The sequence below is a fragment of the Balaenoptera physalus genome (assembly GCF_965194825.1).
Source record: "Balaenoptera physalus genome assembly, chromosome: 16".
Lineage (NCBI taxonomy): Eukaryota > Metazoa > Chordata > Mammalia > Artiodactyla > Balaenopteridae > Balaenoptera > Balaenoptera physalus.
In genome coordinates, this window is record NC_138898.1 from 22,446,702 (window position 1) to 22,472,793 (window position 26,092).

The 26,092-nt window shown below is 43.0% G+C and overlaps 1 protein-coding gene across 3 annotated transcripts in view; it reads right to left on the reverse strand.

Moving 5' to 3' along the window:
• Window positions 1-300: 300 nt before the first annotated feature.
• The window catches only part of RPN2 (ribophorin II), a 55,497-nt gene continuing 29,705 nt past the window's right edge, over window positions 301-26,092 (reverse strand). For 2 of the 3 annotated variants that reach the window (XM_082430183.1, XM_082430184.1), the window contains exons 10-18: window positions 16,169-16,260; window positions 14,036-14,150; window positions 11,533-11,727; window positions 10,188-10,274; window positions 8,560-8,655; window positions 6,761-6,836; window positions 5,068-5,197; window positions 3,501-3,548; window positions 301-619 (exon numbers count right to left, since the gene is read on the reverse strand). In XM_082430183.1, the coding sequence (XP_082286309.1) occupies window positions 607-619; window positions 3,501-3,548; window positions 5,068-5,197; window positions 6,761-6,836; window positions 8,560-8,655; window positions 10,188-10,274; window positions 11,533-11,727; window positions 14,036-14,150; window positions 16,169-16,260 (852 nt within the window). In that variant the 3' untranslated portion in view covers window positions 301-606. The remainder of the gene's footprint in view (window positions 620-3,500; window positions 3,549-5,067; window positions 5,198-6,760; window positions 6,837-8,559; window positions 8,656-10,187; window positions 10,275-11,532; window positions 11,728-14,035; window positions 14,151-16,168; window positions 16,261-26,092) is intronic. The other variant, XM_082430185.1, reaches the window with a different exon arrangement.

Below are 26,092 nucleotides of genomic sequence, written 5' to 3' on the forward strand. Positions count from 1 at the left end.
TATCCAGTGCTGGAGATGAAGAAAGGATGCTGGCTTTTCCAGGTAATCCTCAGCTCTGCTAAGAAAGAGGTGACAGGGGGCACGAGTCCGATCCCTGGTCGGGGAACTAAGCTCCCACATGCCACGTGGCACGGCCAAAAAAAAAAAAAAAAAAAATAGAAAGAGGTGAGAAGGACCAACGTAAAACGTCCTGGAGAAACACCCCGGCCACTGTGTCAAGCACACTTCCCAACGAAGGCCTCATGTTACATGCCCCGGGGATCCAATCAGCCCCAAAGTACCGGAAGAAACTCTCAGGTCTTCATTCCTGTTATTCTCTTTATTCCATAACAGATTAATTACAGATTTCAACTTTTCAATGCAACATGTGAGTAAGTTGGAATATTCACAGCATCGTGCTAGGGCACCATGCCAAAGAAACAGAGTATCTGGGCTCACAGGTACCTGCTCTGTGTTGGGCAAACAGAAAAACAAGCAAAACAATTTTGACTTTTTTCTTTTTAAATAAAGGTTTTTTTTCATTCCTCTTCTCAAACTATGAATTATTCTTGACTCCTTTTCTTGATATTCACTTCAGCTTTCAGAATTTCCTTCCTTTTTCTGGAACTAATGTGCTGTTCTGAAAGAAAATGGAGACAAACACAAAATTATTGAAGATTTCAATTCAGTGTTGCAGCTCCTAACTGGTGACAACAGAGAGACCAAGGTACTAGGAGATCCCATTTATAAGGGAACAATCATTCATCTATTAATTCTATTTATGCCCCATCTCATTTCACAAAAGAATATAAGACAGATAGCTCGAACTAAAGCTGACAACATCTTAAATAAACGATGAAACACACCTGATGATACCTAAGTGTGGTATGTGAAAACACAAGATGAGGTAATTCCAGGCACACCTCTCACAGTACAAGGCCAAAAAGACACTGTACATTTCAACTAGATGAATAGAAGAATGCTCGTCTTCAATTTCCCAGACTCCAGGTCTGCCAAACAACACATGCCCTCACGTAGCTTGAAGATGACATTCTGACCTTTCGGTACAGAAATCTGCACCACATTCCTACCATGTGGTCATGTTCTTGTCAGTGATCAGACTCGATGTCTAAACTTAAGAAAGAATGATTCTCAAAAACTGGACTCAGCTCACAGAAAAAGTTTAAGAGGGGATAAAAACACTAACTCTCTTTATTCCTTCTTTCTCCATGGCTGCCCCCCGCTAGACTCCAGGAAGTGACGGGGAAACACAAGAAGGGAAATGACAATCTGGACAGACACTGTGCAACCAGAGGGTGACAGCACCAAGTAAGTGATTCAGACGGTTCTGGTGAGCAGAAGCAAGGTGCTCACACACATGCCGTCCTCAGCAGGCAGCTGTCCCCAGTGGTGAGAGCTGATGTGATGACAAGGCGGTCTTGCAGAATGGCAGGCTCCAAACCAATTAATCAACAGTTCCAAGCGGCACGCATGCACAGGCATGGAACTCATCCTGAGGACCAAAGTGAGTGCCCCTAATTCTCTGCCAGCATTCAGAGGTTCCCAGGTGTGTGTTCCAGGAATTCCGTGGCGGTCCAGTAGTTAGGACTCTGAGCTTCCACTGCAGGGGACACGGGTTCGATCCCTGGTCGGGGAACTAAGATCCCACAAGCCACGTGGTGCGGCCAAAAAAGAAAAAAAGTGTGTGTGTTCCGAAACGTTCATGCAGAGAGGACAGCGTTAATTATGAAATAAGAACAGCAGAAAGGGTAGTGACCCACAAGCCTCCATCTTAGCTAAGAAATTAGCCCTCTGTTACGCCTGATCAAATCGATACCTGTTCTCAGATCAAAAACACTTGGCTACTAGGGACTTTCCTCTAAAAGACAAGGTCCCAACCTCAGGAAGTCCCAAATGTCCAAATGATCAAGTGACTTTCCTCTTTCTCAAGCAGTATGGTTTGGGGGTAGCAGGGTGGGGGCAGACTATCTAAAAATCAAGAAAAACAAAACCAATCCAGTTAGTTTTAAAGAATTAAAGAGCTCACTACTTAGCAGAAAGGACTAGTTCTGAAAGCAAATCTCAGCGAGAGCAACTATAATTCAGGACAAAACCAAATAGATAAGGCTAAGGAATGGCGGGTGGGGAGAAGGGACAGACCACAAAGAGACACGGGAGCTCGTTGGAGTGTGGAAATAAGTTTGTACCTTGGCTGAGGTAGTGTTTACAAGACTGTCTACTACGTCTTTCAAGATTCACAGAATTGTACACTAACAAGGGTGAATTTTACTGTATATGAATTAATCCTGAAAAAACAAAACCAAAACAAATGTAGTCGCTTTCTGTGTTGAGAACTAGATGTTCCAGCTTACGTTCACACATCAGTGAAAAAGGCTCTACATTCTATGCTTTTGTTGATTACTCCTATTTTCAGAGGAGTGAAAATTAGATGGCTTTGTTGCTTTGGCAGGGAAAGCCATTTCCATGGCAAAGGACGAGAGGGAACATGACTTGAAAACTCAAATACCTCCCTCCTCTTTGTTGGTCTAGTACAGGGGTCAACAAACTGTGCCCCACGGGCCAGATGCAGCCCACCACCTGTTTTTGAAAACAAAGTTTCGTTGGAACATGGCCATGCGGGTTTGTTTACGTGGGCTATGGCTGCTCTCACATTATAGTGGCAGAGTTGAGTAGTTGTAACAGAGACCGTATGGCCTGCAAAGTCTAAAGTACTATCACCTGGCTCTTTCTAGAAAACTTTTGCCAATCCTTGGTCTAAAGGAGCTGATCAGTGAAGCATCAGACACTCTCTTCTCCTTCCCTCCCTTCACCTTCCTCCACTCCCATCCTCATCCTAGGACTGACACAATGGAGAACGGGTGATATTTCACTTGACATTTTAGTCACACAGGGAGCTGCCCTGAACCATGTATCCTGAGCTCTAGGAACCTGGGTTTTGATGATGCTGGCTTTGATCTGTGGCCATCAGTCTTCATAATTTAGTGTCTCACCAAACCACACTGTTTGGCCCAATCAGAGGTTAATATTACTAAAAGGCCTAGAACAGTGACAAGGTGTGCCAGGATTTGCCATGGGACCATCATTTAATGAATTTAGATGTCCTGAATGGGGGGGGGGGGATGTGTGTCCCCTTTTAAGAAGTCCAAGGTTGAATCTGTCTATCCTCAACTCTGTTCTCCTATGAACACAGAGAGGGGCTGTGTCTATAAAGTACCCCGTGGGACACAAGGGAGGATGGAGCCTTACAGTCAAAGTCAGGTCAGAGCTGCTCTGCTGCAAAGTTACCATCAACTAGGCTAACCCAGGAAGCTTTGGCTTTTGCCCTGGTCCAGTTACAGCTTGGTCCAGCAAGTGGGGAAATGGCCTCAGAACTCAGCTTCGGCTTAGGGAGGGATGGGGAGGAACAAGTGTGCTGAAAATCAGATAAATAACTGACATGCATGAGGTGGGCAAGATGGAAAGGGGCCCTGTTCCTGGGATGAGTCGCCCTTCATCTTTACCGTAGTGTCCTATATTTTGCCAATCTACTGCTCTGCTCTGCAGCGATCCTGCCAAAGGAAAGAGGGTTTGAGAGTCAAGAAAGGACAGTAAGAAGAGAAATAAGCTGAGGAAAGAAATGGCAAACACCCGACCAGAGCTTCTGTTAGAGTCACCGTTTTCCCCAGGGGCAGAGCTTGCTCTAGGACTCAGGAAGACGGCAACAGAGTGGGCTGTGACTTTCTATATAGGATGGAGGGTGGGATGAGAACCATGGTCTTCCTCCCCAGAAAGTGTACACAATGTTAGCCTTCCAGACTAGGAACTCCCGCTGAGCAGGATCTAAATCAAATGGTTCCCACTCCCATCTCTCCTTAATCTTGTTCGTCTTGTGTGGGCAACTTCCAGAAAAGAGTGAACTCAGCAGAGGACAGCCTCTTGGCTCCCCGGGGCCTGGACGGGCTGCTCTGAGGGAACAGGGCTCTGCTCAGAGAAAACAGCTGAGTCCTGGCTCTTTCTCAGACGCAGTGCAGAGCCGCCAAGTTCAGGCTGCTGGAGGGGCAGAGAAGTGAGCCAGTGGCCACTGCTGGTGCTAAGGGAAGCTCTAGCGCAATCTGGACGACCACAGGCGGGGCAGGGAGCACGCTGGGGCCGGTATCCACGGTGAGGCACTCGGAGAGCTCCACGGAGGCTCAGGCAGGGAGGAGACGTGGGGCTCTCCCGCCCACAACAGTCTCTGAGCAAGCCTCTCTCTGATGTGACCAACTTAACTGGCAGCCACACTGGGGGGCTAACACTATCGTGTCACATTCTTCCAGCAAAAGTGCTGGAGACGAGAAAGTAGGGCACGTCTGAAACGGTGAACTTCCAAAGGTGAAAGCAATTCTGACCTTTTCTTATTGACCTTTACGTGGCTGAAATCACCCAAGTTCTAATAAAGTCAAATCAATGAGAAACACCTACGTGACATTTAAATTTGCTTCTAATCCAGGTTCGAAAGTCAAGCTGCCAGCGAGCTGCCATTGCGGGGGGACCTGACCATTTGTGTGAACCTAAGTTTGTCTGGTTCTTGGGGATGTGATGCGGGCCACTGAGCAGTGCTCCCTGCTGGGGGCCTCTGTAAAGCCCGACGTGGTTTCTGGGGGGAAGAGCATGGACCTCATACTTAGGAGGAAGAGCTCCGGGAGGCTGCTGTGGTTGCAGAAGGGTCCTTCTCGGGGGCGCGGGAGGAGGGCAGAAAAGGGTTTTCTGCGGTAGCAGAGGAGAAAACTGTTACACAGCCAGCACACTAACAACAACCTTCTGCCACCTGTCCTAACCCATTTTAATCTTCATAAAGCAATTATTTTCTTCTCTTGTTTTAATGTGCCAGGGCATAAATTGTTGTGGTTTTAACATATTTAAAACTTATCACCAAGGCTCTTTTCTGATTTAAAAAGGCTTCTGTATTGGGCTGGATTAAGGTGTCACACTGGCCCCTAAGGACATGAATCATTTTGCCACATACCGTTGTTCAAAGAGCTGGGTGGACAGAGCTGACAACAATATTTCTAATCCCACTCTGGGTCCCTAGCCCGTCCCCAACCTTACCTCTTGATTGCCTGCTGGGCCAGCATGCGATTGCCAGCCAAAAACGTCAAGCTGCCCAAGATGGCCAGGTACTTCAGGGTCTGGAACATGTTGAGTTGCGTCCAGTAGACATACATGAGCCCCAGCATAGCTACAAGGACAGGCGTCATGATAGCCAATTAAGTAAAACAGTGACATTGCCCTGAGCAGAGGTCAGTTAGAAGCCAGAAACTGCAGATCCTAAGAGGTCTGTATTTATAGACCAGCTTGTTTTATTCCTTTTATCTGATGCCAGAAAATAAACAGCTCAATATACTTGCTTCTCAGCCTTGGCTACCAAGGAATCCAGAGGTAAAAACCAGATCTCAGCTACTTGGTTCCACATTCCAGCTTGCATCTTTGTTCTTTAACGCAGGTTTTGTTGTTGTTTGTTTTTTAAGTTATGTCATGTTATATTTGGGATTCAGTTGATTTTTTAAATTCTGAATGAAAGCCCATAGGATTAAAGAAATGAATCATTTTTCTTTTCATTAAAAAAATTTTTAGGGCTAATTTGCCACTGTGACTAGGAAGGAAGCAAGGAGGACAGAGGAGGAAGGTTTAGTCAAAGGGGCTCAGGTCTGGGCACTGAGAACCCTGGGTTCTGGCCCAGGCTCTGCCCTTCGCAGCCACTTAATTTCTCTGAGCCTAAATTCTCTCACCCATCAAACAAGGATCATAATTCCTACCCTGGTCACCCCCGTCAGGGTTGTGATGAGAATCAAATGAGGGAATGTACACAAAAAGCACTCTGGCCAAAAAAAGTCATGGCTCTAAATAAATTTATATTCAGGTTTTGTTCTCAGCCTGACCCGGGAGGGCTATCACTCAAATTCAGTTAACTGGGCTGGAGAGAAAGGTCATCCTGTCAATTCTGTCCAGAAGGATGACAGATGAACTACAGCAGGGGTTCTTAGCCCTTTCTGAGGTCATGGACCACTGTTAGAATTTTGATCAAAGTTACAGACTCTCTCTTTCCCCAGGAAAACAGAGATATACATTTGCCTAGAGTTTCAAGGGATTCGTCTGTGGACCCCTACAGAATCAGCACACTATGGACACGGAGAGGGTGACTCCTGAAAGAGTCAAAGAAATCAGAAAAGAATATTAAAGTCTCAGTGAAATGCAAGGGTCACCAATTCAATAGTATCAAAAGTTTCTGAAATGCCTAACTGATTTGTGAATTTACTGTCTTGTAACATTTAGGTTCTAAGTTCTCAAGAGAACAATGCAGGACAGCATGTCTGACTGTGGAAGGGACTGTTTTCTACTACTGTCCAGACACAGCCGCTAGCAAGTGTGAAGATGGATATGTTGGGGGAAGATAACCTTTGGAAACTGCATTAATGCTGTTCACTCAGGAAGATGGCTCAATGTAAAGATACAATAAGTGAGTAATCTCTGGAAATGAACAGAGCTATTAAATAAGGGTAAAACGGCCTGCCAACGGCAGCCTAGTACAATGAAACCCAATATAATGACAGCTGTTCTAAGCTGATGGGCCAAACAGGTTTATCATCGTATTAACTGTCGTAAAAGGCCAGGAGGAAGAGGGAAATGTTATGCTATTAAGTCATTATAGTTAATAGGTTGTGGGTCTACTTAACAGGGCTTTTGCGTAGGAAGGCAAAATGTCAAAGGAGGTTAAATGGAATTAGCAGCCTGGGGCGCTTACCAGCATGTCCCAGGTGAAAGATAATCGTGCTAGGAGCAAAAGTGAAGTTGGAGACATTGGCACCAATCCGGATCCACTGAACGATGGGGAGAAATAAATTAAAAAGACATTAGAACTTGAAAGGGAGGCAACACATGCCATGCCAATGCTAATCCAATAAACAGCCCTAAGGGCTTAAAAGTTCATGCATACCTGAAGAACAGGGTATTTTTCCCAGTGACGACCACCCTATTATAAGTCCTCAGGAAAAACTGTTCCCTTTTTTCTTCAGAAAGGCATTCCAACACCTGCTCTCAAATGCACTTGGGTAATTCAAACCTGAACATCATTTTTTTTTTTTTTTTAGTTGTTTTTTTTTTTTTTTTTAATTTTATTTATTTATTTATTTATTTTTGGCTGTGTTGGGTTTTCGTTTCTGTGCGAGGGCTTTCTCTAGTTGCGGCGAGCGGGGGCCACTCTTCATCGCAGTGCTCGGTCTCTCACTGTCGCGGCCTCTCTTGTTGCGGAGCACAAGCTCCAGACGCACAGGCTCAGTAGTTGTGGCTCACGGGCCTAGTTGCTCCGAGGCATGTGGGATCTTCCCAGACCAGGGCTCGAACCCGTGTTCCCTGCATTGGCAGGCAGATTCTCAACCACTGTGCCACCAGGGAAGCCCTGAACATCATTTTTAATGACAGCAAACTTTTCTATTTTAAAACAGGTGAAACCATGAGGCTGAAAGGTCAGAAACTGTATTTGTGACGAAGTAACTGGCACCGCTGCTAATTTCTCTAAGTACTGGTGAGATAAACCCACCGGCAGTTGGGAGGATGCACATGCTCTGGCTGTGGGTTCCATGCTTTTTGAAATTCTGATCACTCAAAGGAACAGGTGCCCATACCCTAGGTCTGGTTCCTGAAAGCTTGTGGCATGCCTTCCAGATTTAGATTGACCAATAATTTTATTAAAATCAATGAATGAATTAGGAACACAAGCAACTTTCCAAAAGTAAGATCTAATGAGTTTTCCATACAGTTCTCAAAATTCTCTGAACTTTGAGGATGTGCATCTATGCTTATAATTTTTTAAAAAGAGACAAGGGGAAAAAAAGTTGGTTAAAAAAAGAATTCAAACAGTACATTAAAGTATAAAACGTAAAAATGACCTTCTTCTATACTCCCTAAAAGGCCCCCTCCATAGAGGTGACCAACACTAATACATGATGCCTTTTTAAGGTTTTTAAACAAAGAGCATTGTACTAAACATACTATCCTACCCCTTGCCTTCTTCACTCAATAGGACATCTTGGCAACCTTGTCATATCGGTTGACAAGTACATAAATCTATCCATTCTTTTAATGAGCTGCATATTATTCCACTGTATGGATGTACATAATTTATTTAACACTTGCTTTTATGAGGACTTTACGTTGTTTATAGTTTTATGCTCCAAACAGTGCTGAAATACACAGCCCCTGTACACACTTTTTCTATAGCTATTAGCATCCGGTCTTGCTTTTTTCACACTTGACCTCATCTGAACGTTCCTACAGAGCATCCCCGTCTATACACTTTTACCATTTTTAACGGTTATTGGGTACTTTCTCAGGCCCCTTGATAATGGATCAGTTTTTCTCGTTGCTCCCCCATAATGGGGAATTTTAGTTATTCTAAAATTTTTTGACCATCGGTTTGGGTCACAGCTGCTGGACCCCTCTGGAGCTGTGCTGAGGCCAGAGCACAAAGCCTCCTTTGGAACAGCTACATCTGCTGAGTCTGGCGCCAGACACACGCTGCCCATGCTAATTACAGCTACTCACCAGAGCGAAGAGCAGGAGCAAGGGCGAGAGGATCAGGGCAGTGAAGGTATTAGACACGACCGTGGGGGGCCTCTTCTCCGGCTCGCGGAACAGGTGCTGCCAAAAAGAAGACAGGCCAGGAGTATTTCAAAATGTGCTCTTCCCAGCAGGGGCTGCCATGTATATGTACTAGGAACCAAACGCCAATGACAGTCAAGAAGAGGAAATGCCTCCCAGAGGCTGAAACCTCCTGGCCGTGAGTGGCCACTTGGCCTTTTGCCTCTTCTCAACACGGGCTTCTGCTTCCAGAGGTCTGCTTCCAAAGACATGACACCAGTTCACTACTCCTGACCAACCCTCTTTTTCCCTCCAAGACATATTGCCATTTAGAGGTTGGAGAATGCAACCTATCAAGCAGCATTTGCCTAGTACCAAAGATGGTGCCCGGGTATTTGGATGGCTGGGGTGACACATCCAAGGCAGGACTCTGGATTTCATAATGCTTCTGGGTTCTTAGGGTAAGCATTATCATATTTTGCTAACCAACTTAAATTAGCTAACTGGTGTATAATAATTTAAAATTTTACAATTTTCTTGCTTGCCAATGTCCAGCCAACCCAGCTCCATAACAAGGCAGCTCCTCCACCTGAGACTCCTGTTCCCAACATTTTAACCTCAGCTCCTCTTTGCTGCCACTGTCATGAAGGGACTTCTAACATTGCCTGTGGCAGTCACTGCTGCCTGCTCCACCCTATAAATCAGTCAGCACCCTCTGTCATCATGCTTATACCTTCCACTATTTAACTGCATTTGACATTCTTAAACGATGCTATAGCAACATTAGGAGGATTTTAAAAAAGAAATCCTACTACTCTAGCTTTTGGGCCCTTGTCCTTTTTCTAACAGTGAAATCAGAGTAAGTAGTCTGCTTGGAACACTTCAACATTAATTCAAATGGGGATTTCCCCGTGACTGCAGTATGATCATTTCTCACGATTGCAAAACAGTCCACCGAGTGGCTCTACCTCAGTTTCTTTAACCAGTGCTCAAACTGTTTAATAATTATTGTTTATTTTGTAAACTGCTTTAGAAACTTTTCAAAGCTTTTCTTTCCTTATCTGTGAACTATTTTGATCCTCACAACAGTCCTATGGGCTGGGCTGGGCAGGAATTGCTAATATTTGTATGCAAGGAAAGTGAGTTCCGGGAGAGAGGAAGGGCTTGCCTAGGGGAGGAAAGCCCTGTTCTCCAGTTGAGTTGTCCACCTGTGGGCTCCATCAGCCCTGGTCTATGCAGCAGCAGAGAGGAACAAAGCCAAACCCATCTGTGCTGTAGTATCAAGCAGTGATCTGAGGGCTAAACCTCCTGCATGTTTAGGAAAAACAGATTCGGGTTCTGATTTTGTCTCCAAATATCTGTTTTCTGGGAGCTGGTCAGTGGGCAGCTTGAGCCTGTTTTTTCAGCACTAGGATGGGGATGATAGTTGCCCTGCCTGATCCACAGGGTGGCAAAGACCAAACTATAAAATATCATATAAACAGGTTAAAAGAAGGGACCAGAGCCAGTGTCCAGGGGTCTGCTGCCCTCTCTCACTGTGTCCATTTCACATTTCTCTTCAATGTTTAGTGAAGAACCCCTCTGGGATCTACCTGAATTTCCTGTTTGGGGGTGAAAAGGTTCTTGGACAGGACAGTCGACGGAGCATCTTCTTCAGGGAACCTGATGACCACATCAGCCTAAAAAAATAAATGCAGCCATTAGAGGCACAGGGGCAGAGAAGGAGGTGAAACTCATCAGCAGGACAGTATCTCCTAACTCACGTCCAGGACCATAACTGAAAGAAGCTCCAAGCAGTCCAATCCCTTCTGATCCATTAGCCAACAAACTGAGGCAGTAAAAATTTCAAGAACAGGATAAGTATTTGTTGAAAATGCTTTTTAGAGCAAGAGTTCCAATTTTCTACTGGTCTGGTGAGCCCCACAGAGCTGCCTAATACAAAAATCCCAGCTGGTACTCAGGCTGTTACAGTTGCAATCAGAAACTGCTCCATGTCCCTGGGAAGTGTAATTTAGTCTCAGACCAAAAAAAAAAAAGAAATGAAAATGTGCTCTCATACAAAAAGCAGCCCAAAGTCCAAGAGAAGAAAAGGAGCTTTGAATACAACATAAGAAAATGCATCTGCCCCTTTGTCTTGCAAAGGGAGCCAACCACCACTCAAGGCCTGCAATTTGGCCTCTGCTACCTTTCCAACCTCACCGCCTACTGCTCTTGACCAGATTCAGGTGCTCCAGCAAAATGGACCCAACTCATATCTCACTGAAAGCACCTCAAGCTTTTCTGGAGGTTGTTACCCCAGCAATCAATCTATAGTCCCCCAGATACTATTCTGATAAACCCCTGCAATTCTTCCCTAGTTCAAATGCCATGTCTTTCAAGCTTTCTCTCAACACACCAGTCAAAAGTGAGTTATGTAAGTGAAACACACTATGTAAACTATTAATACACCTTGCAGATGTTGGTTATTAGTTAATTAGCATTTTGCATATCCCACAATTCACTGTCCCACACCATCCTGAATTGGAATTGGATTTCAAATCTTAGGCCCTTCCCTGGCCCACGCTGTGAGGCCACGCCATATCTCAAAGGCCAAAGCCTTTATCTCATATCTATGTACCCCCCCATAGTGCTTTGCTGTATTATGAAAACCTTCTTCTAGTACTACTTTTATAGAAATTTGCTAGAACCCATGAGGGCAAATCTATACATCATTCATTCCCTCAATCACTATATATTAAACCCCTAAGACGTGCCAGGCCATGTGCATGCCCCTAAGACTACTAATGGGGACAGCACACAGCCCCTCACCTCACAGTGCGTGTGCCCTGGGTGGCAGGGCGGGCCAGGGTAGAGAGCCCATGCCCTGGAGAGGAGCTGTCTGTGGCTGACTGCAGCACAGCCGCTCTTGCCTGGGTCAAGATACATGGAGGCACATACCACATTCCACAGGATTGGGTTCTTCAAAGTAGCATCTCCGATGATCAAGTAGAGAGTGTAGGTGCCGGATGCAGAGTCAAATTCGAGCTTTCTCTCAGAGGTATCCAGTTCAAACTTGTACACGTTCTTGCTGTCCGGCTCCGCAACAAATACCACCTCCTGGCCAGTCTTCTGGTTATGGAGTCGGACAAATGTCTGGATAGAACAGTAACGCAACCCTTCATCTGATAATTTCAAAACTCCCTCCGGGCCCAACATCAAATCAACAAGGCAGCAGGCTGTCAGCTCTTTCATCTCAGTGGGAGCTCTGGGATCTGCCAGGCCTGCCCGAGAAAGCAGGAGGAGTGGCTGTCCCACCCTGCTTACTAGCTCAGAGATCAGAGATAACTTTTTGCTAGTATAAGAAATTTAACTTAGGGGTCCAGCCAATTCTCAACGACTTGTAGGCCGAATGCCCAGTTTGTGGATGATTTAAGCCCTTTGCTTTTGCTGTAATTTCTTCTTTCTGCCAGCCTTTTGGCCACTTTGCTGCCCAATTAACTTCTTCACCAGAGGGTGAAAAGAAGGGAAATGAGGTGGAACTTTAAGAAGTTCATTTTCAATTTCCTAGTGCCTTCAGCTAAAGACTTAGGAGAGAAGGCTTGGGGATTGATAGCAAGGCAGAGTTCCAATGGAGCAGAGCAGCCCAGTGTCAGAGAGAGCATTGAAGACAAACAGATTTGGTTACACTACTTATTGGCTGAGCAGGTTACTTAACCTCCTTGAGCCTTGATTTCTGCATCTTGAAGATAGAAAGATTAACTTCTACATGTGGTATATCTGTGTGAAGAGTCACAATAACATAGGCAAAGCATTTAGCGTAGGACCCACTATATACTAGCTAGTCAACAAACATTTATCAATGATGGTATGAGTCTAATCACCTTATCCCCCCAATGGCCTAAGAAACTAAGGTTTCTGCAAATTAGAACTGCAGCAAAACTTAATATCCACTCAGCTTTTCTTTCAAGTGTTTCAAAATAAAGAATTCAACAAAGCAGGTAGATTGGTTCCATTTCACAGATCATTAAGGCACAGAGTTTAAATGAGTTGCCATGGTCACAGAGCTAGTGCTGGATCCACAGAAAAAACATAAATCTCATTTGTTACTCTACACCTGGGCAACAAAGAACAACCATCAAAGTGTTTAGGGAAAGAGGCCCAGAGCTGTGAAGCCTCCTGACTCCAGCAGTCTTGGCCAAGAATGGGATTTAGAAGCCTGGAAGCCTGATCCTCCTCCTGTCACAGCCAAGCACAGGCAGCAGCCAGGCTCATCTACAAAATGTCATCTCTACTTAGGAGGTCTGTAAGCCAGGGTTTCCAAAACTGAATCTTGGATGAGACGAGTATTCAGTTAAAGTTACACTTCCTCACTAACTCTTCCTGCCCTAACCTTAATCCCACCAATTTTGTCTTGTAATTACTTCTCTTCATATTCTGTCTTCCCTTCTGCTGTTTCATTGGCAAATGCCATTCTGAGAAGGAGCTGGGAAGTGCTAAGGGGCTGAAAAGTCAGTCGTGGCTAAGTGGCCTGACCGAGCTCTCTGGAGCTTGGGTGTGGAGGGAGGAGAAGCAGAGAAGGGCTAGGACGGCGGTGCTGGCGGCAGCCACTCCGGGCCTGGGCACAAGCACAGTAGCTGCAGCTACAAGAAACAGAAAGCAAAAAGGTTTCCAAGTTAAGTCCACTCACCTCCATGGTCTGTTCTGAAGCTGCCCCTCAGCATGGACACAAGTCCGCTAGCTCTTGCTAAAGTACTGCTACAAAGCACCTAAACCAAGGCCACTAGGTCCCACGTTCTTTCCTATCTTTCCACATTCAAAGTACTTCTCTGAATTTCCCTTTACAATACAACCGTGGATGTGGCAGGGCTCAGAGCAGTTATTCTCAATCAAGTGGGATGACAGAGGCAGGAAAGGAGGTGTCTGAGAGGACAAGGGCCATATCAGACTCTCTGGGGAAAAGATATGGTTTGAAAATCTTTTAAATAATAATTATCATTATGTTATATACGGAAAACTAAAATGAAGCCTATTGCTTTCATAACACAAAGCAGGCACAAGTTAAAAAGTGCTAGTTTTCAGATTCCTACAAAATCTGCTTTGGCCAGAACAAAAGCATACTTTGGGCTCACTTCCTAGGTTCTCCTTTTTTCAAAATTATTTTAATATATGTTTTTTAGTCAGAAAGAAAAAAGCCTCAATTAAGTGTTAATCTGCCTTAAATATATCTTTTCTATGCCAGCTAATCTCTTTAAAAGAAGAGTGCATTCCAGGTTCAGGGTTACAACCAGTACAAGAGGGGCAGAGTGTCATGTGGGAGAACCCGATGGACTGTCAGGGTTCAGAGTGAAGATCTGAAAGCAGGAATTCGGAATTTTCTCGACTCAGTGTTATATACCACATCAACAACTATCATGTACATCAACGTTTCAGGCCAAGAGAACCGTCTGCGCTTTTTCCTGACCTGGTGAGGGGTGAGTTCAGCACCAGTGTTCACATCTACCAGCTGGAAGAATAAAGCAAAGTTCTGGTGGCTGTCTGCGATGAATGTGCCCTTGGCTTTGGCTGGGTAGGTCACCCTGAAAGAGACATTTATACGATAAGTTTTCAGAGAGGAGGATCTGCAGATCTCTGAGACAAGAGGGAAGAATACAAACTTCACTTCATTGCCTAATCCTCCCTCTCCCAATTGTAACACTTTTCTGTTGTGGACAGAGTGGAGAATTGTCTGTGGCCTGAGGGCAAATTGGACTGATAAAGCCAGGACTGAGAAAAGCACAGAGAAAACTTTCATCAGCATCTGGGGAAAATGCTATGTGCAGATGCTCCAGGCTTTCACTTCAAGGACCTAAGGATATCAACTCAACCAAGTCAGGCACCAGTGGGGCTCACGTGTCCCCATGCAAGCTCACAGGCGGACTGGAGGGCTGCGCTGGCAAAACCACAAGGAGAAAAAAAATCACAGGATCGTCGTTAGCAGCATATGTGAGCAGGGTCGGGAGACTAGGAGGTAGGAGACGCAAAGGACAGAAGGGTATTTACAGTTTTTTCTTTTTTTAATGCTGCATTTTTTTTCCTGGACACTGTTTCAATTTATTTTTCTGCCTGAAATTGAGCTTTAAAAAGTCATTCTCTCAAAAGGCAGGCCTGATGAGAAAACTGTTCTTTTCACAGCTATCTCCTGGGATTTTAGGTTAAGATGGCCAGGGGATAAAAAACAAGCCAAATGATTATAGAGCTCACAATGGGCCATGTTTCATGCTTAGGCTTTATATTTACTTATGAGTAATACCAACTCTTTATCTATGTAGAGTATTAAACTTTGCAAAGCACTCTTACAGACATTATTTCAGTGGATTCTCAACAGTGCTCTCATTTCCAATGTCACTATAAAAATATCCAAGCCAGAGGCAGAAAGCCTAGCCCTTCCACGTGACTTAAAAGGAATGAACGCTTGGCTTCTAGTCTCTGGCTAATATCCCATCTTCAAAACAGCCTCGAAGGTTCCCCTACTTTCTTTGGCATCTATAGCCACCCCAGTTGAATAAATTTGGGGTCTGAACTACACCCAGATGTCTAGATGCCCCCTCCCCCCGCACCCAGTGAGGATCTGGGAGAGGGCTGAGAAATGGCTTCATACAATGTTCTGGCCCAACTCTGATCAATTACTAACGTTTACCTAGAAGTTTGTGTTAAAAAAGATTCTGAGGGACTTCCCTGGCAGTCCAGTGGTTAAGACTCTGTGCTCCCAATGCAAGGGGCACGGGTTCGATCCCTGGTCGGGGAACTAAGATCCCACATGCCACATGCGCGGCCTAAAAAAAAAAAAAAAAGATTCTGAGTTCAGCAGGGACAAATGCTGTGACTGATCAGTGATGCCCTCCATGGACTTGAGAAAGGGACTCGCAGCCCTAGCGCTGGGTATCTGCCATCTCACTTCTAAGGACCTGTGAGACGCATACTCACTCACTGACTGTGAGTGTCACTCACTCACAGTGGCTCACTGTGGGCCAAAGAGAGTTGCCATGAGGCCCCTAAAAGCAAGTTCAAGACTGTGAAGATAAAGAGATGACATCAGAAAATAAGTTAATACACTGCTTCCTCCATTAAGAAAGTCTTGTTTTAGGGAACTCCCTGGTGGTCCAGTGGTTAAGACTCTGCACTTTCATTGTCAAAGGTAAGGGTTAGATCCCTGGTTGGGGACCTAAGATGCCAAAAGCCATGCAGTGCGGCCAAAACAAAAAACCCAAAGAAAGTCTTGTTTTAAAAAGAATTGTCATCTGAACTAAATAATGTGCTTGGTAACACAGCTGACTGACGTAGACTTACATTCTGAGGTAAGCTCCTTCCCTCGCTGTGGACTGTTAATAAACAGTTTGCTCAGGGACTGATCACTGATATAGACAACCCCCAAATCTGTCTGGATGCCAAGCAGCACCCCTGATGCAGTGCCAGAGGAATGACAGCCTCTTTAATTTGGAGTACAAGCCGGGTCACTGCTGACACAGAAATGACATCTGGAGGGGCTCAGTGCCTAGGCATGCTCCGCCCAGCTCAAGCCTGGATTCTCCCTGTGCCCAGGAGGCATCCCACCTACCGCGTGGTTTTGGGTGCAATGCTCTGATCCTTATCCACAGTGGAGAGATCGACATTTGTGATGCCAACTTCAGTGGAAATCTTGACTCTGAGCTAGGGTGAAACACAGAAGAAAATCGCCAAGTCAGCTGGTGAGTATACCAGGAATTAATATAAATATCCAAATTTTTCTCTTACTTGTGAGTAAAGGCATGAAAAAAATCCTAGGACAGGAGTCTTCAATGATTTTAGTAAAACTGACCCATCCAGGTAGTATTTCTACCTCTTCCATCTTTAGGCCTAAAAGTAACTCCTTGATTCTTATCCCTTCTTCCTTTCTTTGGCTTTGAATGAATGGTATATATTAAAAAAGAAACAAAAAGAAAAAAAGTAGGTATCTTCATGTGTACTTTAAAATAAATAAGGGAGAAACTCCTTAAGTAGTAACCTTCAAATAATTTAAATCAACAAGTACTCAATTCTAATGACAGCTAATGTTTATTGAGCGTTTACTATGTGAAAGACACTGTCTTCTAAAGATGATCTCATTTAATCCTCACCACAACTCTAAGGTAGTGCTATTTCAGATGAGGAAATTAAAGATTAGAGTGATGAAGCCGTTCACTCACGTTCAGATAGCTAGTAAGGCAGAGCCAGGGTTCAGGCTCAGGCATCCTGACTTAGAGTCCATGTTCTTAGGCACCTTCCTGTCCAACTTCCCAGCCAACACTTAAGTTTGTGCCAAGCAGACTATAGGTCTGCCCAGGAAGATTTAAGAAGCTATGGCAGTCATCTGTGCCATCCACCAAGTACTTCTGCTTCTCCTTCTAAGCATGTGGCAGAAATGGACTTCCCTGCCCTCCTGGAGTCAGGTATGGCCATGTGACTGGCTGTGGCCAGAAGCGTGTCACTTCCAAGTGGAAGCTTAAGAGTCGGTTTGTGGGTTTGTGATTCTCTTCTCCTCTGACATGGACATAGACGACCTACAGAGGGGCTTGCTACTTCAGCCTGGGTCCTGGAGTAAGGGCAACGGGAAGCAGAGTCTCCAGCTGACACATTAAAGATACCTTGCATGGGCAAAAAAGAAACTTGTTGTTTTAAGCCACTGAAATTTGGAGTCTGTTACAAGCACAAACCAGTCCATCTTAACTCTTATGTTGCTTAAATTCTATACGTTCCCTATAAACATTTTCACAAAGAGGGGCCAGCCAATGCTAGTAAACAAGAAATTTTTTAAAATTAGATTAAAATAAACGTAAAATTCCAAAAGAGACAGAAAACATGCTAAAAGTCTACTTGGGAAATTTTTTATTTTTTTTATTTAAATTTTTTATTTAAAATCTAAGTTTGAATGTGCAAATTATGCAATCCCAAGGCACTTTTAATGTGTAAACATATCTGTGAGACTTCCAAATATTTGATAAGCTTGAATGTAATGCTTAAAGAAATCCTTGCCAAATACACTGGTTTACGGTCTAAGTTAGGATCAAGGAATAGAGATAGAAGCCTGGGCAAATAATTGAAGGATAGCTTCAGCATTTTTCTAAAATGCACTATCAAGGTGTGAGAACCTCAAACCAAGGGCAAAGAAGAAAAATTTAAAAGGGATAAAGATAGTTATCAAGTAATTCCTTTTAACAGCCTCCATAATAACTATTTTGTGACAACCTCAATTATCAGGTTGAATAGGGGTGTTCTGTTTTGCTTTAAAAAAAAAAAACCCTAAATGTAAAAGATTACCGAAGGCTATAAGCATATTATTACCTCCTACTTTTGAATACACAGCCGCCTATGGCAGAATTATATTTAGCATCATAGCTTGTCACTGAATCTAGGCAACTGGGTGAACTACGGTGGGGGGTGGGGGAGGGTGGGGAACAAATGGCCTTCAAGTTGAATAAACCACCAAGGAGAGAGCTGGTATCCTCCACTTTGGTTCCTGGGCACTCTACTGAGCAAACAGCTTCACAACTCATTCAGGGCTTGGAACCAGAGCCAACTTTGCTATTATAAAGCTCAACCCACAGAGGCACTGACAGCACTTCCATTTGAAGAAAAACTGGAGTGGAAGGCTCAGGCAAAGAAGTAGCCAAAGAGCTTTGATTTTTAGCAAGACACCCCACTGAGACCACTTCCCTATATCCCCCTAGAGCATCTGGAACACCTAGGTGCAGGGACAGACAGAGATGGCAAGATGCACTTCCTGTCCTAAAGGGAAGCATAAAGGCAAAGCTAAATTATAACAGACCAGGCTGCTGCTTTAATGCAGGGATGGACAAAGTGCTATGGAAGCACAGCAGAAGGAACTGTGACCCAAGTCAGCCTCGGGCAGCCCTTGTTTGGGGAGTGGGAAATGTGTAGCAGGAGGGCTTAGGCAGTCCTCCAGTTTCAGGAGAAGCAGGAGTTTAGCAATACTCCATGCTATAAAAATAATCTGTTTTCACGGGTAATTACTCTGCAATCTTCATCAACATTAACTAGATAATTCCCTCTTCACTTCTGCGACTCATTCTCTTAAGGACTCACTCATTTAATTTGTAAATGTGATTTTAAAATCATCATCCCACCTAAATGTCCATAAAGAGGAGACTAGTTAGAGAAATAATGATATATACACATACACTCTGAACTACTATGGAGCAATTAAAAAGAACAACCTAGGTGTCTATGGACTGATATGGAGATACCACCACCTACTTTTGAATACACAGCAATCTATTGGCAGAATTATATTTAACATCGCCTGTCACTGAGTCCAGGCAACTGGGTGAATTATGGCAGGGGAGTGGGGGGATGAGGGGTGGGGGGAGGCCATCAAGTTGAATAGACCCCAAGGGGAAAGCTGGGAGCCTCTACTTTGTAACAAAAGTAAAGAATACAACTGTTCATAGAATGATCACTTTTGTGTAAATAAGAAAGGATATGCATACATTCAATGATATGGGCATCCTTCTTTTTCAAAGTATACACAGTTAACTGTTACTAATGGATTCCTCTAAGGCAGCGGTCCCCAACCATTTGGCACCAGGGACCAGTTTCATGGAAGACAATTTTTCCATGAACGGGGGGTGGGGGTGGGGGTGGGGGAGTGGGCGGGTGGATGGCGTGGCTCAGGCGGTAATGCGAACGATGGGGAGCAGCAGATGAAGCCTCGCTTGCTCGCTCAGCCGCTCACCTCCTGCTGTGCGGCCTGGCTCCTAACAGGCCGCGGAGTGGTACTGGCGGTGGGGAACCCCTGCTCTAAGGAGAGGGACTGGACTGAAGGGATGAGAGAAGGCTCTAATGTTTCATTATATACCTTTTTGCAGTTTGAATTTTTTTAACTACATGCATATTTTACTCCTTTTTTTAAAAAAATAGGGATTGGGACTTCCCGGGTGGCGCAGTGGTTAAGAATCTGCCTGCCCATGCAGGGGACACAGGTTCAAGCCCTGGTCCAGGAAGATCCCACACACTGCGGAGCAAACTAAGCCCATGAGCCACAACTACTGAGCCCACGTGCCACAACTACTGAGCCTGTGCTCTAGAGCCCACGAGCCACAACTACTGAAGCCAGCGCACCTTAGAGCCCGTGCTCCACAAAAGAAGCCACTGCAATGAGAAGCCCGCACACTGCAACAAAGAGTAGCCCCTGCTCACCACAACTAGAGAAAGCCCGCGCTCAGCAGTGAAGACCCAACGCAGCCAAAAAATAATAATAAATAAACAAATAAAAATAAAATAGGGATTATCTGAGCAATGGCATTGTGTGACAAATACTTTCTTCTTTATAAACGATTTTGTATCAAAAAGTACCACTCAGGGACTTCCCTTGTGGCCAGCGGTTGAGACTCTACGCTTCCAATGCTGGGGACGCAGGTTGGATCCCTGGTGAGGGAACTAAGATCCCACATGCCATGCAGTACAGCCAAAAAAAAAGTACCACCCAATAAATATAATTTAAAAGACAATCACTCTCCCTTTCAACAGATGGATAAACACAAACATGTTTAAAGACTTATGTAAGGCTCCTCAGTGTATCCTAATTATAGTGATAAGGAAGCCATCAACTTGCGGGTTTTTACTTAGAATCCTGACTATAAACTTTCAATAATAACACGGTCACTAAAGCCTGCTAATCAAGATTCAACTGTATGTTTGTTCCGAAGACATTATAAGCGTTCACAATACAGACACATGGAATAATGAAAGGGCAAACTGCAGTGAACTCAACTCATTTTGGGTTTGCTCTCAGCCCTAATTTTAAAAGGCCTCCTAAGTTACAGCTTTCTGTGTTGCACAGAAACACCGCAGGGCTGTTCTTAAATAAGGAACCATTTAAAACAAGTCCTTCCGCTCCTAAAACCTTACTACAAATGGGTCTCTGGAAACACTGAAAAGAAAAGCATTTTTATGCTACTCTCTTAAAGCAAATTGAGGTTTTTTTCAAAACCCTGTTGTAAAGAGTTCAGAGTAGGATCCCTGTTGGTTAGCTGCTTCTTCCTTCAAACACTGCAGGATTAGTTTTTATAATAAGAAAGGGACTTGTTTAGCCACTTTAAATGCAGCTAAGCCTGCTTTACAGTGAATCAACTAGTCCTTCTTTTGCCTGTACTGCACGCCACATACACCTCAAAAAATGTTTTAACGCCAGGAAATGCAGTCTTTCTGCTGAGAGTAATAACCTCCCTGTTTAGCTCATTACTGTCAAAAATGATGGTGCATTAGGGGCAATTAATGCTAATGACAGCTTCTAAAACCCATGCTTCCCCTGACAGCAAGTCCAATGTCAATGAGTGCTATTACAGGCCCTCCACACCAAACCACCATTAATGCACTCTGACCAATGTCAAGCATCTCTCAGGAGAGTAAACAGGACCTGCTGACCCGCTCTGAGGCTCTAAGCATGACTATTACTGAAATTACAAAGTAAAGTTGCATGTGACAGAAGTCAGAGCATGCACGTGCACATAGGCAGGCATACACACACACACATGCACACACACGCATAAAGCTTAACATAATGAAGAGAGGAGATTTTTAACGCTTACTCCATCACTGGGAAGGAAAAGGACAGCAATGGCCTCGATGGGAGCTTATTATCATTGCATGAGTAACAGCTATTAGCCATTTCTGTTATTTTGTACTTATTTATTTTTCCAACGACCATAGAAACACTTGTGCAAACACCAAATTTGATGTAACAAAAAGCCAAGCTGTTACAACAATCAAGACAGCATAGTATTGGTATAAGGATAAAAATACAGATTAATGGAATATAACTGCAACCATTTATGGTCACACTGATTTTTTTTTTTTTTTTTTTTTTTGCAGCTGGCACGAAAATAGTTTACTGGGGGAGTCCCGGAAAGGGAAAGGGATCGGGGGGAAAGGGCTAGAATGTGGGGACTCTGCCCTATTCTCTTAAGGAACTAGAGCAAATGGGGAGCTGTCAAACAGTACCTGGGGTGCCAAGACAAGTCAATAGGGAAAGAACAGTCTTTTTGACAAATGGTGCTGGGACAACTGCACATCCACATGTAAAAGGAGGAAGCTGAACCCCTACCTCACAGCACATACAAAAATTAACTCAAAATTGATCAGAAACCTAAATGTAAGAGCTAAAATTATAAAATTCTTATAAAAAAACATAAGAGTAAATCTTCATGCTCTCAGATTAGGCAACGGTTTATTAGATACGGCACTTAAATCACAATCAATGAAAGAAAAATAAAGATATTGGACTTCATCAAAATTAAAACCTTTTGTGCTTCAGAAGACAACATCAAGAAAGGGAAAAGACAACCTACAGACTGTGAGAAAATATCTGTGAATCATATATCTGATAAAGAACTTGTATTAAGAATATATACAGAACTCATAACTCAAGAACATAAAAAGACAAACAATGTAATAAGAAAAGGAAAAAAGAAGTATATAGATTAGGAAGGAAGAAATAGAGACAAAATAAAATATTTAAATGGGGAAAAGACCTAAATAGACATTTCTCCAAAAAAGATATATAAATGACCAAATAGCACATAAAAAGATGCTCAATATCATTAGCCATCAGAGAAATGCAAATCAAATCACAAGGAGATACTATTTCACACCCATCTAGGATGGCCAAAATGAAACAGACAGATAATAAATAACAAGAGTTGGTAAGGATATAGAGAAACTGGAACCCTCACACACTGCTGGTGGGGATGTAAAATGGTGCAGCTTCTTTGAGAAAGAGTTTGCCAGTTCCTCAAAAAGTTAAACATGGAGTTATCATATGACTCAGCAATTCCAATCCTAGGCATAAACCTGAAAGAACTGAAAACAGGTGTTCAAACAAAAACCTGTACATGAATGTAAATAGCAGCGTTATTTATAATATCCAAAACATGGAAATACCCCAAATGTCCATCAAGTGATGAATGGATAAACAAAAATGAGGTATATCCACACGATGGAATACTAAATTATTTAACCATAAAAAGGAATAAAGTACTGATACATGCTACAGCATGAATGAACCTTAAAAATATTACGCTAAGTTAAAAACACAAACGGCTACATATTTTATTATTCCAGTTACATGAAATGTCCCAAATAGGCAAACCATAGAGACAAAAAGTAGGTTAGTAGTTGCCAGGACTGGGAGGAGGATATATTCCTATAGCATAAGGAGTGTCTACAAATAGACACAGGGTTGCTTTTTGGCGGTGGTAAAAATGCTCTGGAATTAGATGGTGGTAGTGGTTGCACAACTCTCATCTAAATATACTAAATACGCTGAATTATATACTTTTACTGGGTAATTTTACGGTATGTGAATTACATATATCCTCAGTAAAGCTGTTATTTGAAAGAAAAAAGAAAGCTACTTTGTGTAGGGTAAAAGGTTCACCCCTAGAAGATGAATTACCATAGTTCTAAGGGCCTTGGAATGTGGGGAAACATCTTTAATGTTTAGACCACTCCATCCTTTTCTTCTTTTAAGTGGTCTGAGATGGAAGCTAAGCACTGAAAAAATAAGATTTGGTCTCTGCCCATAGGGAGCACGCAGCCCAATGAAAGAGCAACACTTATAAGCAAACAATGGTAATACAATGCAGTAAGAACAATTATGGACAGGGTGTAAAATACTACAGTAACAAAAATAAACCAAGTAGACAAGCCCTAAATATATGGGGGGAAAAGACTTTAAAACTGTTAGAAGACAATATTAGAGAATATCTTTTTGATCTTGGAGCAGCGTAGAATTTTTTGAAGACACAAAAAGTACAATCTAGGGAAAAAAAGACTTTTAAATTAGGCTTCATTGAAATGAACTTCAGTGCATTGAAAGATGCCATAAAGCAACACTGAGGGATAATCTCTGATGCTTATAACTAGGAATTTACTAATATATATAGCTCCAGAATATATGTAGCTCCTAAAAATCAATAATTAAAAGACTAACAAACCAAAAGAAAAAGACAAAAGATACACAATTCACAGAAGAAGAAACCTAAATGGCCCATAGACACAAGAAAAGATGCTCAATCTCACTAGAAACCAAAGAAAAACACCGAAACAACAAGATACCATTTCCTATCCATCAGATTATCCAAACTCATAATAGCAAATACTGGTACAAATATGAAGAAAAGAGCAATTTGGCAAAACCTAATAAAGCTGGAAGATGAACATACCCTACGATCCCACAACTTCATTCTAGATAAACAAAATGTGCATGAGCAAACGTACTAGGATATTCACAGCAACACTGTCTGTAACAGTGAAAGTCTAAATCTCCAACAACAGAAAATGAATTAATAAATCTGATGCATTCATAAAAGGAAGACAATTTTATGAAAATTATTCATATTTATGCATACAGCTCTAGTTCTACGTGCATAAATATGGCTAGTTGTCTTTATTTATGTATTTATTTATTTATGGCTGTGTTGGGTCTTTGTTTCTGTGCGAGGGCTTTCTCTAATTGTGCCAAGCGGGGGCCACTCTTCATCGCGGTGCACGGGCCTCTCACTGTCGCGGCCTCTCTTGTTGTGGAGCACAGGCTCCAGACGCGCAGGCTCAGTAATTGTGGCTCACGGGCCCAGCTGCTCCACGGCATGTGGGATCTTCCCAGACCAGGGCTCGAACCCGTGTCCCCTGCATTGGCAGGCAGATTCTCAACCACTGCGCCACCAGGGAAGCCCTAGTTGTCTTTAATATTGAGTGAAATCAAGCAAGTTGCAAGAGGATACATATAGTATAATGAAGCATATAAATTTTGGTAAGATGCAAATCAATGCAATAAATTGCTTAAAAATACATATGTAGCAGAAATATAAAAACTGGCATTGGAACATACACCTCAAATCTGGGGAAAGAGGAAGAAAAAGTGAGGAATACACAGAGAGCTTAAATTCAATCTATAGGGCTTTATTTCTTACCAAAATAAAACAAAGGAGAAAAATATAGCAAAATGTTAGGGCTTGAGGGAGATGAGTGGTCGGTAGGTATATGACAATCATTATATTATTCTTTGTTCTTTTCTGTATCTTTTAAATAGTCCAAAATAAAAATTAAATTAAATTAAATTAAAATCCTATGGGAGCACAGATGAAGGAGGAATATTTGAACTAGACCTTACAGAATGAGTAGTTCAGCAAGGGAGGAGAAGAACATTCCCCATGGAAGAAACAAGAGAAGTCCAAAGGCTTTACGTGTACTGGGCACGTAAAATGTATATGAGGACGAGTATGTGGTCAAGAGCAGCTAGAGCTGAGGGGATGGGGACGCAGCCACAATGAAGGATGCGCATGTGCTCTGTGGAGGACCTTCTAAAGCCACAATGAGGAGTCTAGACCTTATTCACAGGCAATAAAGAACCAAAGAAATGTTTAACTAGGGGAACACTGTGATTTTATCATTCTAGTGGTGTTTACGGTGCTTATTAAATGGAGGGGGCAGAGACTGAAGACAGTGAAACTGGCTGGAAACTACCTATCTACCTACTTGGGATCTACCCAAGTAGGAAAACTGAGGCTGAAAAACAAAGGAATCATGCAAAAGACACTTAAAGGTGGAATCAACAGGGCATGGTGACTGACCAGAAGTCAGAAGTGGAAAGAAAGGAAGGGTTAAGAACGGCTGTGATGTATGGGTATGGCACTTATACTGGATATGTTGTTATCAAGATTGTATAGGTAGAAGGAAGGAGGTTTCAGGCCAAAAAAAAAAAGTTTGCCTTTCAATGTGTTCAGTTGCAAATAAGGCCCCTTAATGCAGGAAACTAAAATTGAAAGAATCTGGATTTTCAAGGTTCAATAATTTCTGTCCAAATCTTGTGTTAGTGAATGGACTACGATCAGATGTCTCCTGCCCAAAAAGGTCAGACATGAGGTAGAGAAAAGGCAGAGAGACTAGAGTTCCAGAAAATATCCTCCTTTCTGCCAAACTTTTAATATAAATGTTTGATCTAACTATGTTAAGTAATGCCCCACTTTTGAAAAGGTCAAACTTTCTAGCTGCCTTGTCCTTTCAGTAAAAGGAAGTGACACAGGGGCCAACCTGAGGAGCTCTCCAAAGGCCAAATTTGGGATAATATGAGCAAAAAAAATAAATGATGACAGTAATGGATTATAACCTACAGAGTAAAATAAGTATCCATGAATCCAAAGTATTATAAGTAACTGAATAACTAAATGCAGGGGAAGGGGGACAGCTTTTTCTTACAGTAGAATTCCAATTAATAAATGTAGAAAGAATGAAAGAGAAAATCACCTCTTGGCAAACACCACATTAATAACTCTTACAGGCAAGATCATCAGGATATTTGCAGAGTCTCAAAATATCACTCCACCAGACACTTAATTATAAAGCAGATAAACAGCAACTTTACAATGGAGAAACCTAGCAGACACCACCTTAACAAGTGATCAAGGTTAACATCACCAGCAATGAGACATATCAACAGCATATACTT